Source organism: Mastomys coucha, unplaced genomic scaffold, assembly GCF_008632895.1.
Source record: "Mastomys coucha isolate ucsf_1 unplaced genomic scaffold, UCSF_Mcou_1 pScaffold14, whole genome shotgun sequence".
Lineage (NCBI taxonomy): Eukaryota > Metazoa > Chordata > Mammalia > Rodentia > Muridae > Mastomys > Mastomys coucha.
In genome coordinates this window covers 32,440,939-32,454,472 of record NW_022196896.1, presented here as the reverse complement: position 1 = coordinate 32,454,472, position 13,534 = coordinate 32,440,939, and the positions used below count along the sequence as shown (strand labels likewise).

The 13,534-nt window shown below is 40.1% G+C and overlaps 1 protein-coding gene and 1 non-coding gene across 2 annotated transcripts; both read right to left on the bottom strand.

The window, feature by feature from the left end:
* Positions 1 to 11,576: 11,576 nt before the first annotated feature.
* Positions 11,577 to 12,754, bottom strand: Rps20 (ribosomal protein S20). Its single transcript, XM_031368787.1, has 4 exons — positions 12,605 to 12,754; positions 12,314 to 12,413; positions 12,060 to 12,133; positions 11,577 to 11,799 (listed from the first exon to the last, which is right to left on the bottom strand). Exons 1-4 carry the CDS (start codon positions 12,605 to 12,607, stop codon positions 11,617 to 11,619), a joined length of 360 nt encoding a protein of 119 aa, XP_031224647.1. The 5' UTR covers positions 12,608 to 12,754; the 3' UTR covers positions 11,577 to 11,616.
* On the bottom strand, positions 12,203 to 12,270 carry LOC116089677. Its single transcript, XR_004118434.1, has one exon. It is a non-coding gene; the product is annotated as a small nucleolar RNA U54 (small nucleolar RNA).
* Positions 12,755 to 13,534: the final 780 nt, after the last annotated feature.

Below are 13,534 nucleotides of genomic sequence, written 5' to 3'. Positions count from 1 at the left end.
GACGCAGGTAGATCTATGAGTTTAAGGCTAGCCTGGTCTACAGAATGAGTTCCACAATGGCCAAGGATAAACAGAGAAACCCTATGTCAAAAACAAACAAACATAAAATGCAATAAAAAAGAACTAAAACAAGAGAAAGACTCTCTCATAACTACATGTCATAACATGACTCCTATATATACTTAAAACCATCGGAGGAGGTCAGCAGGAAGCATAAGGTTAAGAGATTTAATCAAGGTATGATCAAAGTACATTGTATACATGCATGAAATTTTCAAAGATAATTACAAATATATTTGAAAAGGAAAAGAATCATAAAAGGTCTGGGGAAAGGACTCAGTAGGCAAGGCATCCACCTTGTAAGGATGAGCGCCGGAGCTCACAATCTTCCTTTTCAACATCACTTGCACCTGGGGCAGTAAGAGCCTACAATCCTAGTGCTGAGGGGCAGGGGTGAGGGAGGAGCCAGTCTAGACAATCAGTGAACAGCCAGCTTTGTGGAGACAAATAGGCAGAAAAAGAAGGCAGTCTTTAGAAGGGACGGAAGGGGGAGGATAGAACAGGAACAGAACCTGAGTTACACATGGATTGTAACAGGTTTGAAGGGCATTTGACAGATGTCTCCCTCACAGTCAACAACCTATGAAACCATGGCCTACTAGTAATTAATTATCTAAACCAACTTCTAGGAACAAAACCCTTAACATCCAGTAAATGGCTTTTCTGGAACCATTCACATCATTACCCCTCCTGTAAGAGTCAAATCAAATTGGCCTGATAATCACCTGGACAGGAAAAACGGCCCTCAGGAAAACATGTTTGTTCTAGGAGCTTTAGAATTATTCTAAACTCTACGTATATTTTAAAATAAAAAATAAGTTGGCATATATTATTTCCTGTCAATAAAACTGTCTAGAAAAATGTAGGTTGACACACTGGTCTTTGGTTGCCTCTCCTCTTTCGAATGTTCCACCTTATTCTATAATAAACCCAGTCCATCTACGCTACACTCTGTATGTCTCAGACAGAGAACTGCAGGGAGGCCAGCGCACAGTCCTGGAGATAGAACTCACACTTTTAGTGCCAAGTCTTATTACGTTTCTAGGCGCTTATGGAATAGTTGTTTATATAAAGGTAAAAGTAAAGACATAGGTATATAACATCTCAATTTGAGCTAGCCATAGTGGCTTATATCTGTAATTCCCTCCAGCACTCAGGAGACAGAAGCAAAAAGATTGTCCTGAGTTCAAGGTCACCCTTGGACAAAGGGAATTCTAGGCCCTGTCATACACATTGTACACACACATACACACACACACACACACACACACACACACATACATATGCGCTCCAGTTACACATTATCAATACACACTTTGTCATTATGTTTCTGTTTTCATTCAGTGATTTTCACAGTCCACTTAAAGTATACCCAACGACTTATATCTTCCAGCATGGCATGACTAAGCAAGCCTGCCCTCTGGATCCACTAAGCAGTTTGCTTTTTCACCAGGCAGTGAAAGAAAAGTAGAAAAATGGCTCAGACTGGTGTCATAAAGAACTCAAAGGTTTACTACCTCAGCAAGCCTTTTGTTTTGGTCAGTTGTCTGTTGTTGTCCCCTAAAATCTTTTCAAACTTTCTCCATTCTCTCTGCATATGATCCTTTCTGTTATTTACAGAGATGCTGGAAAGCATCATTGAGAAACCTACTGACCTCTAGTGACTCCAAAAGGGAAACGCTTGCCAGCAACACTTTGGTGTTGGCTTCCTCATTGTAACAACAAAACTAGACTTCAGGTGTCCCTTTTCTCTCCCGCCTGGAGCCTCACCTGTGGCGTGAGCCCTCCTTCAAGATGCTCCCACTGTTGTCTTTCTTTCCTACATCACAGTTTCTGTCTTTTCTGATCTTCCACCTCACCATCCTCTCTGAAGCTATTTTGTATACAGGCTTGGCAAACAGTTATTATGAGCCCCATGTATTTCACCCATTTTCCTGCAAACGTCAAAGTTTCTTTATACAACTGAATAAAACTCTGTATGTGTACTACAGTTTTTGTCCTATTTTCTCTTGATGAACATTGTTCCATATTTGCTATCATGAGTAGTGAAATGAATGGTAAATGTGGATGCTGACAGAATCTTTGAGTCTCTCCCTGCTGGTGATGTAGCTATCTCATATGGTGGTCATAGTTTCAGCTTTTGATGAGTTCCATATTGATTTCCACAGTGGCTGCTTCTACTTATGCTCCTCTGCTCACAACATTGCTCAAGTTTTATCATTTGTTTGCTTTCTTTATAATAGTTATTCTGTCTCCAAAGCAGTATTCATTTTCATTTCCCTAAAGGATAAGAATATTGAAAAAAATTCAAACATTTATTGGGCATTTGTCTTTCTTATATTAAATTCATTAACTCATTTATTGATTGGATTGGATGGAGCCTCTGATGCATCAGATCTTAATGCCCTGTGGTATACTTGGCAAGGATTTCCTCCAACTCTCCTTTCCCACGTGTATCTTTTCTGTTTTTGTCTCTTCTTATTCTAGCCAATATTTAAAGCACTATTTTGAATAAAGACAGAGAAAGTTGACATCTTCATCTTGTTCCTGACTTTACGGATGCTTTAGCTCCCCTGTTTAGTCTAATGCTGGCTCTGGTTCGGTGTGTATAGGTTTTATTATGCTGGGGTGTGTTCCTTCTATTCCAGGCTTTTTTAGGTCCCTTTCCATAAAGAATGCTAAATGTATCAGAGTTTTTTTTTTTTTTTCTCCACTGATTGGTCATACAATATGATTTATATCTTTAGTTTATTTTGTGTAACACTCATCAATTTGCATATGTTGAAACATCCTTGTATCATGCTATAATGAAAGCAACCTGGCCATGATGTATGATGTTCTTCAATCCAGTTTGCAAGACTTTTATTGAGAATTTTTGTGTCTGTACTCATCAGAGAAGTTGGCCTACAAATTTGTTTCTTTGTTTTGGTATCAGGAAAATGTTAACTTGTGAGTCTCATAGTGTTACTTCCTTTTCTGTTATATGGTTTCCAGGTGGTAGACTTTTCTTTAAAAATTGAATAGAATTCAGGAATGAAATTATCCAGTCATGGACTTTTCTTTGTTAAGAGCCTATTACTGCTTTAATCTCACTGCTTGTTAGAAAGATATTCAAATTGATTATAGACTTTAAGTTTGGTAGGTCATATATGACTGCACAATTCATTTCTTCTATATTTTGTAAGATTGGGGAATATAAGTTTTCAAAGTATTCCATAACGATTATCTAGATTTCATTGGACTCTGGTTAAGTAGCTGTTTTCATCTTTTGTATTATTAATCTGGGTTTCTCTTTTCTTTCTTTTTCTCTTAGCTCTTGTTTACTTACTGAAAGACTGACTCTTTGGTTAATTTTCTTTTAGTCTCCTTGTCCTTAATTTTCCCCCTACCTCTATTTATTACTTGTTGCTGCCTTCCTCCTTGAGGTCTGGATTTGGTGTTTTTATGGTGCGGGGAGTTGAATTTAGGGCACACACATGTTCAGCAAGCCTCCATCACTGAGTCAATCCCACTGTGCTCTTATTTTTCCAGGACCTTTAAGTATAACACTATATCATTTATTTGAAATCTGATTTGTTTTGTTTTGTTTTGTTTTTAGAGACAGAGTTTCTCTATGTATCCCTGGCTGAACTAGAACTCACTCTGTAGACCAGGCTGGCCAGGAACTCAGAAATCCACCTGTCTCTGTCTTCCAAGTGCCAGGATTAAAGGAGTGCGTCACCACTGCCCAGCTTTGAAAACTGATTTTTTAATATAATCATTATTGCCTATAAACTCCCTCTTAAAGTGGCCTTATCTGTGTCCCAGGGGTTATAGTAAATTGTGCTTTTGTTTTTATTTGATTCTGAGAACTTAACATTTTACTTCCCGATTTCAGTGTTCATTCAGAATCTCTCATTCCATCTTGAAGTATTTGTGTAGCTTCTCTCCAGCTCTTTCACAAGTAATTTGATTGCATCAAAAAGCCATATGGAGTGATTGAGGTGGCCTCCTTAGGGTTGTGTGATACACACTGTAATATTTGCACAATAACAAGTGCCAATGCAGCTTTCAGAATGTGCCTCCATGAATGGGTAAGCAACATATTGGGGACTGACAGTGCACCATGTTCGCAATGTAGAATTAAAGGTAAAAACAAGACTTTTGAGAAAGAAATTAGCCAAAACTATCTATAGTAGAGACATCTGCTTGTATAAGAAGAACAAAGTTTTTCAGGTCAGGAGGAATGGGATGAACTAAAAGCTGACCAGAACATAAAATAACTGATAAGACCTGTAAGAACAAGATTAGATGTTCTACCCCTCCCTGTACCGAACTCTGAGAACACCCTGATGCCACTAACTAAAATTCTGGGACTTTCCAGCTCTACCTGTTCCAGGGGCTTTCCAGGTACAAGAGTTAGGTAAGGGGGCAAATGTAGCCCAGAGCAGCCCCCTTGAGCAAGCCAACCAATGCCTGAAGAGATCCTTTGTTTGATACTGCACCAATCAGAATAAGCCAACTAACCCAGTTGCCTTTGTAAAAGTATATAAGATGTATGCTTTTTAGACTTGGGGTTGCCTCTTCCTACCAGGATGAGCAACCCCACGTGCATTGGCCATGCACGTTGGATGAATAAACCCTATGTTATTGCAGCAATCATTGTCAAGTTGTGATTTGTGGGGTAGCACATTTAGGCTAAGACTCTGTGTAGTCTTACAGCAACATATCAAAATGGTAAATGAACGAACAAAACAACAGGGGACAGTTTGTCTGACTTTATGTGAGTTGAGATGGTTTCAAACTAAAAGCATTAAGAAATATTCAAGGGCCAGGCGCTGGTGGTGCACGCCTTTAATCCCAGCACTTGGAAGGCAGAGGCAGGTGGATTTCTGAGTTCTAGGTCAGTCAAGGCTACACAGAGAAACCCTGTCTCGAAAAAAAAAACAAAAACAAAAACAAACAAAAAAAGTCTCAAGGAAATGTGCTTTGTTAGAATTTCATTGCTATGAAGAGACACCGTGACCATGGCAACTCTTAAAAAAACCGAAAACATTTAACTGAGGCTGGCTTACAGTTTCAGAGGTTCAGTTTCTTTTAGTCATGGCGGGAAGCATGATAACTTCCAGGCAGACATGGTTCCGGAGAAGAAGCTTAGACTTCTACATCTTGATCCAAAGGCAGCCGGGAGACTATCTTCCTAATTGGTCAGAGCCTGAGCATAGAAAACCTCAAAACACACCTACACAGTGACACACTTCCTCCAATAAGGCCACACCTCCTAATATTGCCACACCCTATCGCTATGCACTGAAACCACCACATGTGCTTTCCAACATATTCTGGCACTGTGCCAACAACTGAATGGATTATGAAAAATAACACTCATAGTTTTTTAACACTAGCTTATATCTCTTTTCTCAATTTTAAGAGAAAATACTTATTAATAGTTTTTAATATTTGAAAAAGATTTAAACTACTAGTGTTGAGTCTTTTCAGAAATGAAAACACTTGAGACTTGACCATAAACAATGGGTTAAACCTTAAGGGAACATAGGTGAAAGACAGATGCTTTTAAAACCTTGACATTTTTAGAACTATAACCTCAGTATGCTTTTCTTGGTTTTGTTTTGTTTTCAAAAATTATAGTTTAATTACCAGGTATAATGGTGTATACTTAAAATCCCAGCATTCAGAAATCTGATGCGGGAGAACAGTGAGTTAGTTCCAGGTCAGACTGACTTATATAGTGAGACTCTGCCAAAAATATTTCTTTATAGTTTTGCTAGAAGCATACTCCTGCTGAATGTCTTAACTTCTTTTTGTTGGGCTTTAAACAGACCAAGTTCCTAACTTTCCTCAAGCTGTGGCTCCAATAATGTGAAGAGACAGTGATTAATAAACACAGGAGAAAACAGATATTTGGGAATTGTTTCATGAATGTCTTCTTTCTCCTTTCTCTGTATTCTCATGCTTCTATCTTGGATATATGGTGAAGTCATTTCAGTTTCTACTAAGATTCCTGAATGTCTTGTCAGGGCAAATGTGTTTCATTTCCTGAAATTTAAATTAAAACATTTTCAAATATTTATATAGCTTGTGTTCTGTGCCAGGCAGTATCTTAAGAATACTTAAAAAATTAATTCACCGATTTTTCCAGGCAATTCCACAAGGTACTTTTCTTAGTTTACAGATAAGAAGAGGGAGATACAAGAGGAATGAATAGCTTTACACACCTTTCGGAGGCAGAAGCAGACAGGTCTCTAAGTTCCAGACTAGTCTTGTCTATAGAATTCCAGGACAGCAAGGTTACACAGAGAAACCCATTCTTAAAAAGTAAGGGAAAAAAAGACTAATAAGTAACTTAAGATGCATCATAACTGGGGACACAGCCAGGAAAGCCCTATGGTGGTGAAACACTGTGCTACTGTCTTCCAGTACAAAGTATCCTGGATGACTGTTTTTACAATATATAGAAACAATGCTTGACAAGTTTTAAGAATCAATTAAATTTCAGCTCATGATTATACACATTGAAATGCCATGCAGAGAAACCAAGAACTAAAACTCTTGCAAAAAGAAGATATAGAGAGATCTGTGGGAGAGTCTCACACCACTCTGGAGTGCAGAAGATGAATGTAGGCCGAGCAAAGGCAGACAAAGGATAAGAAAGGCCACCATACCAAATACTAACTTTTAAAATTTCTTACTCCCCCTTACAACTAAAGTAACAGTAAGAGACACTTCCATGTTTTCATAAGAGTTTTACAGGTCATGGACTAATCATTTTCCCCAAATCATTTTGACATTCTAAGTTTAAATGGTAATTTTCTTTAGTTTAATGGATTACCAATACAACTGTAAGGCATACAGCCTCATGGAAAAGCTGCATAAATATATTTAGTGATTTCCTAGGTATGACACCAACAGCAGAATCCTTTCATACATAAGTCAATAACTCAGGTTTATCTATAATCCCCAGTACTCTGAAGGCTGAGCCAGGAAGAGCAGTAGTAGTTCAAGGCCAGCCTTGGCAATCTAGCAAGTTGAGACCAGTCTAGATTATACAAGACCCAGCTCATAAAACAGAAACAAACAAAGGGAAAGCAAAACAATTAAGTTAACAGAAAACAGAATGAAAAACAACCTTCAGAGTTGTTGCAAGTTCCAGGACAGCCAGAGCTACACAGAGAAATGCTGTCTTGAAAATAACAGACCAAAGCAAGCAAAAACAAGAAAAGTTGGAATCTCTGGTGAGAATGTAAAATGATATAACAGCTATGGAAAACACCATGTGGCAGCTCTCAGGAGGCAGATCTCTGTGAACTTAAGTTCTAGGTCAGCAGGGATACACAGAGAAACCCTGACTCAAAAAACAAAACAAAATCCAACCAACCAAAAAACAGAAAGAAAAAATCTCTGAAACAAACACCCATCCCCCCATAAACTATAAGGACACATAGAAGCAGTAGTTTAGAAAGTCACAAAGTTGATGTTAATAAGGAGTCCCAGAGAGATGTGTCAAACAGATAGCAGAATTCAAAAGCTATCTTGTGTACATAACAATGCCTTTGCATTCTCTGACAATGGTGGGAACATAAATGCACTGTCATTTAAAGGCATCCTTTTGGTTGTTTTACTGAAAATTTCTCTTAAAATGTCCCAGGAAAGTATTCACACATGAGCAATTAGTATATGCTTATATTTTTAAATGGTTAATTACATTTTTATTGCATTATTTATATGTGTGTGGAGGACCAGATAACTTGTGGGAGCTTTTTTTTTTCCACCTTGTAGATTCTGGGATTGAACTCAGGCTGTCAGGATTTGGCAACAAATGGCTTTTAGCCACTGTTTGCTACTTTTTCAGCCCTATGATTCTATAGCTGGGTGTACACATCTACAATGCAACAAAAATTCAGACTTCTAGGAATACTTTCTTTACACATCCAAGTAGAAAGATGTTATTAAAAATATTTCAATTGAGATTGCGCTTTGAATAGCAAATGCCGGGCTGGAGAGATGGCTCAGTGGTTAAGAGCACTGACTGCTCTTCCAAAGGTCCTGAGTTCAAATCCCAGCAACCACATGGTGGCTCACAACCATCCGTAACAAGATCTGACGCCCTCTTCTGGGGTGTCTGAAGACAGCTACAGTGTACTTACATATAATAAATAAATCTTTAAAAAAAAAAAAAAAGAATAGCAAATGCCTACAAAACTGTTAAGAGGAATGAGACTGAGACATTCATTCAATATATTCATTAAAAATTGTTGCAAATACAGAAATATGCTACAGATATGCAACCAACAGTAAAAATAACATTCAGACTATACACATACCAGTATTTAGCCAGAAAAATAAAATTTTAAAAAGTCCTGGAATTTGTGAACACATGGATAGAGCTAGAGGACCAAATATGGAACCAGGCACAAAAAAATACTGCAAGTTTTCTCGTGTGTGGAAGCTAGGGTCAATCCAAGAGAGAATAGGGCCTAAGGAGCTAGAAGGGAAGTAGAATGAAAATAAAAATATTGGACAACCAGAAGCAAACTGTGACACTGGAGTCTCAGTATCTTATAACGTGACTCACTTTCAGAATAACTACTATTTTACAAAGCAATATGAGTGATTCAAAGACTTCACAGCATAAAGTGGATACAAATTCAAACTACCCAGATTTCATTGACATGCTATCTACATTTGTAGAATCACACTACATGTTGTGTTTGTACAAATGAGCCAGTTGCCTAGCACATGTGAGGTCTTGAGTTTGGTTCCTGAAAATATGAAAAATTTCTAGATTGATGGCACAATTTACAATTTTAGCAACAATTGGAGGGTATATGCTGTTAATGAAAATGGTAACTACAAAATATGAAATAAAATAAATTCTTGTTTAGAGAACAAAATGAACAGGAATTTCATTTAATGTGTGATTTAAAATATACTAAAGATATAAAGGATATAAAGATTCCAAGGATATAAAGATTCACTTCACTTAGTTTTAAAAGATAAAACTTCATTTGTACCACGTTCTCTGGTTAGACTTGCCCCATTTTCCATTGAGCATGATCCAGTTAAAAACCTCACAGCTGGGGTCTCAGATTTCTCAAAGAATCCTTTCAAGTAACTCATACCATAGGCTAGTATGTTCTCAGGAAATCTATGCCCACAGCAAGTGAATCTTGGTTTCACTGGAAAGTGTCTCAGGCAGAACAAAAATACCCATATATGCGCTTTTGAGGCAGATACCATTAGTATCCTAAGTCACTGAAGAGTTTAGTTATAAGGAAGTCTTGTAATTTGATCTGGCCTTCAGATCCAAGAACCTAAATTTGGAATTTGATTCTGAAGCCAAAGCTTTCCACTCAACATCCTTTTGCTTGTTTTATTTTACAACCATAAACCCCACAGAGTCCCAGCAATGTCAGATGCAGAAACCTGAGACTGCAGTGAAGTGGCTTCAATGCTTTTGGTAATCACTAGGTTGCATTCCTAAAACAGCATACTCTCAGAGAAAGTTAATTCCTGCTTTTAACTCATACAAGAGTCCCAGGATCAATGACTCATGGTTCCTACCTGATTAGCCTATCCTTAGATTCAAGTCTCTAAAAGTGGTTTTCCAAGTATTGATTCTCAAATAGTTTTGAGACTGTCCTGGCTGGTGTAAATTATGTAGACCAAGTTGGTCTTGACATTAGGGATCCACCTGTCTCTGCTGGGATTAAAGGCCTTAGTTACCAAATTGTTTATGAATTTTAATTTTTAAAGCATTAATTTTTTGTTTGTTTGGTTTTTTTTGAGACAGGGTTTCTCTGTGTAGCCTTGGTTGTCCTGGAACTCACTCTGTAGACCAGGCTGGCCTTGAACTCAGAAATCCATCTGCCTCTGCCTCCCAAGTGCTGGGATTAAAGGCAGGCGCCACCACCGCCCAGCCAAAGCATTAATTTTTAATCCATGTACTTTACATACTAAATGGAAACAACTCGTGGGTGGAGATATAGCTTTACCCACAAAAACATTCTTTGGTCCTAAATGATGTTAAAAGTCTTTCAAGTAACTCTCAAGATACTGAGTAACACGCATAGCTGTTTAGAGGCCAGTTCTTGCTGGCTAACTATCAAATTTACACACCTCCATCAGATTAACCTGTTGGAATTTCCACTGTTAACGGGAGGTACCACTCCCAGGCAAGTGGGCTTAAGACTGTAAGGTAGCTGAGGAAGTAAGCAGGTAAATGTAATGAACTACAGTCTAGTCCAAAAGCAAAAGCCTAGGCTCATATCCAAAGACATGTAAAAAGTGCAAATTATGTGAAAAATTAAAAATTTGCTAGGTGGTTAAGGTGACATTCAGGAGGCAGATTTCTGACTTAGAATACAAATAGTATTATTTACATATTAAGTACTTCTAGAAACTGTTCTAACAGAAATTTATCCACTGTATAAAATAACATTTAAAAAGGCTTAGAGTTCTACAGTACCTAAGCCTAGCCTCAACTCAAACCCAGCTTCTACTATCTAGAACCTGCTTTACTCACTTGAATTCAACATAGCACTCTAGGCTGTTTTATTTTCCAGCTTAACATATGAATGACTGAGGTCTTCTAAGTTTTAGATGGAATTAGAGATTAGTTCAGCTAGTCAATGTGGCACACACAGGCTCTAGTCCAAGTCCCCAAAACCAAAAGTTGCAGTGACCTTGCAACAGGAATACTCCAAGTACTGTGACATGGGAGAGGCCACCCTGCCCTTCACAAATCACCTGGAAAAAGCAAAGGGTACCTTGGGTCTAATTTTCCTTAGTATACTAGTCTTTGGATGTCTATTAGTAACAAGACACAAAACAAACCAGGCATAGTGGCTCATGCCTGTAGCTGAGAAGGCAGAATTCTAAGCATGGCCGCAGAATCCATTTCAAATAACCCAGAATGGCCAATACTGTGGTTCCTTCCCTACCTTTAATTTCAGTACTTTGGAAGCAGAGGCAATCAAATCAGATTGATACTTGCTGAGGCCAGCCAGTTCTGTATGGAGACCCTATCCCAAAACAAAAATACGCCGGGCGATGGTGGCGCACGCCTTTAATCCCAGCGCTTGGGAGGCAGAGGCAGGAGGATTTCTGAGTTCGAGGCCAGCCTGGTCTACAGAGTGAGTTTCAGGATAGCCAGGGCTATAAAGAGAAACCCTGTCTCAAAAAACCGGAAAAAAAAAAAAAAAAATACATCCCCAGACTTAAGGATCAAGGATGCATCTGCTCTTCTATTAACCAAACAGCCTTTAAATTGGCCCAGCGCCCTCTAGAAAACCTAACATCTGTTCTTTTTTACTTGACCAATCTGTTAGCACACCTTTATTTCTAAAAGCAGTTTAATGCTTCAGTACTTGCTAGGTGGTTAAGGAACTTGTTCTGCGGATGCAGGTTGGGTTTCCAAAATCTACATGGTGGTTTAAAAAAAACACCTGACACCCCTGTGACACACATTCATGCTCACAAACATGAATTAGAAACAAAAAACTCTGAATAAAAGCCAGCAAAATTTAACAATTAAGTCAATTTATTCAAACAGTTGACTTAGGCATCTGCAATGGTGACTTCAACCTCGACTCCTGGCTCAATACTGATGGAAGTAATCTGCTTAACAATCTCAGAAGGACTATGTAGATCAATGAGTCGCTTGTGGATCCTCATCTGGAACCGATCCCACGTCTTAGAACCTTCACCACAAGGCGTTTTTCTGGTAGTGATTCTCAATGTCTGCAATAAAACAAAATAAACTAGTACATTCCTTATGAAACATTTCCTCCATGTTAACAGGTCTCAGCAACATTCACAAGACAGTAGATCTCTTGGCGCCTATCGCTTTAATAAAGGCATCATACCCAATCAACACCAGATATCTGGCACCTAGTAACTTGTTTGTAAGAATGTAAATTTAATCTTAAGAGTTTCTTTGGCAGTCAAACGCAACTCTCACCACCCATATATACCACTACTAGAGTCTATCTGTCGCTTACCTTGGTAGGCATGCGGACCGGTCCCTTCACTTTTAGATTCTTTTCCTTTGCGCCTCTGATCAAGTCCGCACAAACTGTAGGTGAAGAAAACACGGTCGTTCAGTTAATTCAGAATAATTCGAATCGTTTTACAGAAGTCAGCCTGTCGGCTCAGAATAGCGTATAAGAAATATCATCTTAATTCAACACAGTAGGTATCTCCTCATGGCCGACGGCGCAAGGCACCACGAAACCGCCCAAAGCCCGGTACTGACCCTTCTCCAGCGACTTCACATTGCGGCTGGTGAGCGTGATTCGAATTCGGTGAATCGCCACTTCGGGCTCCACGGGCGTCTTTCCGGTATCTTTAAATGCCTGTTATCACACAGGCGGAAAAACAAACAGCGAACCGTAAGTCGCGGCCCACTCCTACACAACCGCCATCCGGACCCGTTCCCGGGCCCTCGCCGCGGCGGGAGCCCGCTCCCGGGATCTGCGCTCCCGGTGCCCCGGAAACTCGAGCCCCGCCGACGCCCCAGGCCGCGTGGCGCCGTCCCCCACCTCACCATGGCTGAGGCGCGGCTTCCTGACCGACTTGTTCCTCAGCAGGAGCGAACAGCGGTGAGTCAGGACGGAGCAACCTTGACAGAGCTCCGCGACACGTACCACCAGGTCTCAGAAAGGGAGGGGCAGCGCGCGCTGGGTGCTTATATAGCACGTTCGCATCCGGGTCCTTCGTGACCCGGAACAGGAACCGCCCCTCCCGCGAAGAGGTCGCCTCGGGAGGCCGGGCTGCATCGCCGCTTAGTTGGCGGGAAAGGCGAGGACGCGCGCGCCCCCTTACGTATCGGCGGAGCCACTGCACTGACCCGGAGGACAAAAAACTGGAGCGGAGAAAAACTCCTGTCAGGTGCTCTGCATATACACACCTATGTATGGTCTTTACAGTGCGAAGTAGGCTTCGCATGCATACCCAATCAACTCGCTTTTGCCTGACAAGGGAAGAATTGTTTTGAGTTTGGCTGGCACGGACCTTGAGGAAGAATGATCCTGACAAGCCAGGTGCTTGCATTTACTTCCTTGGTGCTGGAGACAGAATCTGGGGCTCAGCAGGAAAAAGCACTCCATCCATGAGCTCAATCCCTGAGTTCAATCCTGTGAATCCTCGGTAGAAGGAGAGAATGGTTTCCGGAAACTTGTCTTCTGACTAGAGCTGTGGCACCCACCCCTCCTCCACTCTCCATTAATTACTGAGATTACATTCTAAAAATTATTCAGAAACCGTTTTTCAGAGCTGAACTACCCTTTTGTGATATTCTGGTTTTGGGCTTCCCGGAATAGTGGAACACCTATATCTGCTGGGGAAGACCCGGTTTTAGTTTCTGTTCTTTCAGTTAAGTGAAGGCAGAACTCTATGCCCAGTGCTCTGTCGGGTCACAGGACATTGTACCTGCAGCCTGGCCTGGAACCCACCTACCCAGTTTTAACATGTTCTC